Consider the following 5,542-nt stretch of genomic DNA (forward strand, 5'->3'; position numbering starts at 1 on the left):
CACAGCCCATGCCTTTTGACACCTCCAGGGCTTTGCTTGTTATGTGCTCTGCTCTGAGCAAGTACTCACAGGAACACAAACATGAATTATGAGTGAAATTACTTTTATTTGTGTTCTATGAGGAAGCCCCAGAGCTCTCATAACAGAAGTTAAATCCCATTTCCCCAAGGTTGGCCCTGGAAGAAGGCAGTTGGGTCTATGCCTCCAGCCCTCTGTTCCTCAAGACTCATCTTCCTCTTGGAGGCTCTTCCGGTTACCTCCACTGCTCCCATTACTTTGAAATCAGGGGGCTGCTCCCCCATTAATGCTCTGGACTAACTGTGGACTCACAAGAAACCCCCTACGCCGATTTCCTGAAGCCCAACTCGACCCAAGTGGGAAACCTGAACAAGCTTCTACTAAAAGCCTGGGGTTGACAAAGAGGAAAAGTGAAAATGTTAGTCGCTCACTTGACCCCATAGCTTGCAAGGCTCCTCTGTCCATGGAATTCTCCAGGCAAGAAAACTAGAGTGGGTAGCCATTCCCATCTCCAGGAGATCTTCCCGACCCAGGGATCGAACCCGGGTCTCCCGCATTGCAGGCAGATTCTTTACCGCCTGAGCCACCAAATATCTCATTGGGTATTTTCCTTTAGCCCCACCCAGCTTTGGAAAATGAGGTTCTCAGTCTGTGTAAGGAAACCCAGGCTTCCTGAAACTTCTACACATTTCTTGAGGCCATTCTGGTGCACCGCGTTAGAACTCTGGCTGGTTTTCTACAACTCACCCCGCAGCAGGGGCAAAGACTGAGAGTGTTAAGATTTTGGGAACCAGGGGAAAGAAAGGCCCATGTCTCAGACACCAGCCACTGTTTGGAACATCCAAGGGGCCAGTGAGAAGGCTGGGACTTCCCTGGTGATACAGTACTTAAGAATCCACCTTCCAATGCCAGGGACCTGGGTTCGATTCCTGGTCTGGGAACCAAGATCCCACATGTCACAAAGCAACTAAGCACCATGTGTTATAACTAAGAGTTGATGTAGCCCAAAGTAAACAAATAAAATTTTTAAAATTTTTTGAGAAAGCTGAACTCTAGAAATAATTATAACAGCCATGATAATGTAGTGGCAATAGCATGGACTACTGTTTATCGAACAGTTGTGAAATATCAAGACTCTTTCAAGCACTTCACATGAATCATTCAACCCAATCTCAATCCCATGAGTGTGGTACCCCCAGGATCGTTACTGTCCAGATGAAAACACTGAGGTTCAGGGAGGTGATGAGGTCAACACAGCTTGAAGTTTGACCTCTGACCCCAGAATCCCAGCTACTTTAGTTATGACATCTACATCTTTAAAAAATTCTCATCCCTTCAATAAAACTGAATGAAAAAATGAAAAAAAAAAAAAATCTCAGCCTTTCCCTACACTTCCCTCCACCCTAACTAAAGCAGGGACATGCCTAGATTCCTAATCCTAATAGATTCTAACTTGGGAGCCCAAGGGTGGGGGTGGAGCTCTGCTCCCCACCTTAGACACCCCCTCCAGCAACCACGGCCCCATCACTAGCCTCTTAAAGAAGGAAGGAATAGACTCCCACGAATTCTTTAGTCTCGCTATTCAAAATGTGGGCCATGGAACAGAAGCATCAACATCACCTAGAAACTTGTTAGAAACGCGGATGAAGGGTCTCGCCCTAGATCTGCTGAATCAGAACATCTGAGTGTTTTATCAAGTGTTTTTTTATACCTCCCAGAGACAGAATGACAGCTCTACACGGTCCCCTTTATAGCCCGCACGGGGGAGTACACAGCGTCTTCTTTCCTTTAGAGCTCGCCTAACGCCCTGACTCCTGACAGCCCACCTTCCCCGACTCCACGCGTCCGGATTCGGAAACTACAACTCCCACAATGTTCAGAGGGGCTCTGGGTTATTTTACACGACTACAACTCCCAAAGTGCCTCGCGAGTCACACCACCATCATGGTGCCCATTCTCGCCGGCACCATCAGGACTACAACTCCCACAATGCTCGACAGCAGAACTAACGTTCCCCAGCGGCTCCAGGACGGCTACACGTCCGCTCCAGCTCTGCTGGGTGAGGCCGGCCTCGGGCGGGGCCCGCGGGGTCTGCAGAGCCCTGGGCTCCTTAGTTCTTCCCCAGACAACACAGACATGGCGACCGAGAAGGACCAGCAGAGGGATGCCGAGGCGGAAGGACTGAGCGCCGCGTGAGCAACCTAGACCCGGGAGTCCTGGTCCCCCGACCGCTCCTCCCTGGGGGTCCTAGGAATCCCGACCTCTAGACATAAGAGTTTGGGCCTCTGTTGTCCTCTTCGAGGACTCTGGAGTCTGGGCCCTCAGCCCCTATCTCCCCTGAGATCTAGGAGCCTGGGACCATTATCCACCCCAGAACCCCGGAGTCCGGCCCCCCTCGGTCCTCTTCTTGCTGGAGGGTCCGGACTCAATTCCGGTCGGTCGATCGCTGACGTGGCCCCTCACCCACCAGGACCCTGCTGCCGAAACTGATTCCATCTGGCGCGGGCCGTGAGTGGCTGGAGCGGCGCCGTGCGACCATCCGGTCCTGGGGCTCCTTCGTGGACCAGCGGCGCTTCTCGCGGCCCCGCAACCTGGGCGAGCTGTGCCAGCGCCTCGTACGCAACGTGGAGTACTACCAGAGCAACTATGTCTTCGTGTTTCTGGGCCTCATCCTGTACTGTGTGTGAGTGCCTCTGCGGCCCGTCCGCGCCCCAGTCCCTACCCCCACCAGGCTGCGTGGCCCGCGCTGGCCGACCCCGCCCTCAGCATCCGGCCCCACCTCTCACTGACCAGGCCCCATTCCCGTGGGAGAGTTCTGCCGGAAGTTTTCACAAAAGGGCCAGATCCCTAGTCCCCGCCATCAGCCTGGCCAGGATTCAGTGTGACCAAATGTGACCTAGGCTTCCCCGACCCCAAGCAGATCCCCTGCCATCCGCCGGTGGGAAGGTCAGGGCCTCCTTGTCTGGCCTAGCCCCAGCTCCCTGACGCATGGCTCCCTGCCCGCTTCCAGGGCGACGTCTCCCATGCTGCTGGTGGCTCTGGCTGTCTTCTTTGGCGCCTGCTACATCCTCTATCTGCGCACACTGCAGTCCAAGTTTGTGCTGTTCGGTGAGAAATCCCTTGCCCAGACTCTTCACATCCTGGTCTCTTGGAACGCAAATCTCTTGACATCAAACCCAGGTCCTTTTGAACCCACGTCTGCCCAAGCCTCTATCTACACTAGATTCCTCCAAACTCGGTCCCTTAAAGTCTCAGACACACCTGATGCTCCCACCACTCTCAGCCCCCCAAAATTGCTATCCCCCAAGTGCAGAAGATACCCCAGAACCCACCTCCGCCTGAATCCTCAAACCTCCTCCTTCCCTCTCCCTGCTGCCTAAACCTCCTGCCAAAAACGTCAGCTGCACGTACCCACATCGGCCACCAGGTGGCGACTTCCCACTGGCCTATATCCGTGCACCCCCTTTCCTGCTTCCTGGGGTAGAAGTGGAAATCTTGGGATTTCTCAGAGAGGAAAGCTGAGCCCTGTGGCTCAGGTGGTCCAAGACTGGCACCGGAAACACCGCCGAGAAGAAAGACAGGCCTGGGGACTTCCCTGGTGGTTCAGTGGTTAAGACCATGCTTCCAACGCAGAGGGCATGGGTTCCATCCCCCATCAGGGAACTAAGTCACACATTATGTGCAGTGCTGGCAGAGGGTTTGGAAATAACAGATGGCCCTGAGTTCCCAACTAGAAGATGCTCAAGGGCTTTGGAGTGGAGATAAGAGGGAATTGGGCTCAGATGGACAGGCAGACCTAAGATAGAATGCTTCAGAAGCCTACTGGTCATGTACACGACAAAGGTGGGCTGGGTGGAGGGGTGCGTCGGGCTAGCCCAGGGCATGGAGGAAGTGCTTGGAGCATAGACACGACTTGGCTTCAGCCACTGCGCCACCAGTACCTGCAGATCCGACCTTCCACTCCACCATGAGAAGCCAGACATCTGTACAGCCGCCCGTTGGTGTCCATAGGGGATTGTTCCAGGAGCCCCCACATGGATGGCAAAGTCCACCGATGCTCAAGTCCCTTATGAAAAATGATGTAGTACAATGATCCACGGGTTTCCATCCGTGGATACAGAGGGCCAGCCTCTTGTTACGTGAAATTAGCCAGTTTTTCCGGCAGCCACAAACCAAATTCTGTTGGAATAATGTGCAGACTCAAAAGAGACATCCCCAGGTCAGACTTGGCTCTTGGGCTGCCAGTCGGAGGTTCCAGATCTGCGCGAGGGCAGGTTGGAGCAGAACTATAGTCAGGAGAGGGAGGCTGGGAGCTTCCTAGCAGAAGTGGGGTTGAAGGGCAGAGGGCAGGGGGCTGAGGAAGGCACTCTGTGTTCCCATGGTCAGTGAGTGGGGCCAAGGGTTGGCACAAGTTTAGACCCTGAGGCTCCTGGAGCTTGCAAGACCAGAATTTTGGGGGAGCATCAGGGGTTACTCTGGGAGGAGGCACGAGTCGGAACAGCTGCCCCAGTGCCCTCTGCCCCGCAGGTCGTGAGGTGAGCCCTGCCCATCAGTATGCCCTGGCCGGGGGCGTCTCCTTTCCCTTCTTCTGGCTGGCTGGCGCGGGCTCTGCCGTCTTCTGGGTCCTGGGTGAGTACAGGGTCTAGGCAGCACTGTGGGCGGTGGGGGCCAGGTGAGGCCACCAGGCCCTGAACTGCCCATTTGCCTGCAGGAGCCACTCTCGTAGTCATTGGCTCCCACGCCGCCTTCCACCAGATGGAGGCTGTGGACGGGGAGGAGCTGCAGATGGAACCTGTGTGATGTGGCTTCGCAGGCCCGCCAGCCTCTGGAGCCAGCTGCCCCTGTTCACTCCGCTCCGGCCAAAGGCCCCTTTCCCACATCAAGACCAGGGAGGGACTCCAGCTTTGGGAATAAAACTGTTACAGTTGTTCAGCAAATATTCTCCCGAGGTCTTCTGTGGGTCTGTGCTGGTGATGCTGGGGTCCTGCAGAGACCAAGAAGGTGGGGGTGGGCCGTGGACACAGGTGGGAGTGGGAAGTGTACAATAAGCAAGATAAATAGCAAATATGATAGGATGGTCAGTGGTGATAAGTTCTAAGGAGGAGAAAAGAGTATGTCGGGGCCCCTGAGATCACCCCCATGTTTCATGATTTGCTAGGAGGACTCAGGACTCAGGCACTAGCCATATTCACAGCTGTGATTTATTATCGTGAAAGGTTATGAAGCAAAATGTCGCATAGTTGTGTCCGACACTTTGTGACCCCATGGACTGTAGCCCACCAGGCTCCTCTGTCCATGGGATTCTCCAGGCAAGAACACTGCAGTGGATTGCCATACCCTTCTCCAGGGGATCTTCCCGATCCAGGGATCGAACCCAGTTCTCCTGCATTACAGGCACTGTTACCTATGAAGCAAAATCAGCAAAGAAAAAAGGCACGTGGGGCGAAGTCCAGAAGAAACCATAAGCTTCCCAGAGCCCTCTCCCAGTGCGATCACCAGATTGAGTGCAGTCGCCGCAACAGTG

At 54.5% G+C, this 5,542-nt stretch overlaps 1 protein-coding gene across 1 annotated transcript; it reads left to right on the forward strand.

The window, feature by feature from the left end:
- Positions 1-2,022: 2,022 nt before the first annotated feature.
- Positions 2,023-4,955, forward strand: RABAC1 (Rab acceptor 1). Its single transcript, XM_065926229.1, has 5 exons — positions 2,023-2,210; positions 2,489-2,701; positions 3,029-3,126; positions 4,546-4,647; positions 4,730-4,955. The coding sequence occupies exons 1-5, from the start codon at positions 2,155-2,157 to the stop codon at positions 4,816-4,818; spliced, it is 558 nt and encodes a 185-aa protein (XP_065782301.1). The 5' UTR covers positions 2,023-2,154; the 3' UTR covers positions 4,819-4,955.
- The last annotated feature ends 587 nt before the right edge of the window (positions 4,956-5,542 follow it).

Source organism: Muntiacus reevesi, chromosome 2 (genome assembly GCF_963930625.1).
Source record: "Muntiacus reevesi chromosome 2, mMunRee1.1, whole genome shotgun sequence".
Classification (NCBI taxonomy): Eukaryota; Metazoa; Chordata; class Mammalia; order Artiodactyla; family Cervidae; genus Muntiacus; species Muntiacus reevesi.

Coding starts and splice junctions, on each gene's coding strand:
- RABAC1 (XM_065926229.1), top strand. CDS start 2,155: ATGGCGACCGAGAAGGACCAGCAGAGGGATGCCGAGGCGGAAGGACTG. Junction 2,211..2,488: donor GCGGAAGGACTGAGCGCCGC/GTGAGCAACCTA, acceptor CTCACCCACCAG/GACCCTGCTGCCGAAACTGA. Junction 2,702..3,028: donor GGCCTCATCCTGTACTGTGT/GTGAGTGCCTCT, acceptor GCCCGCTTCCAG/GGCGACGTCTCCCATGCTGC.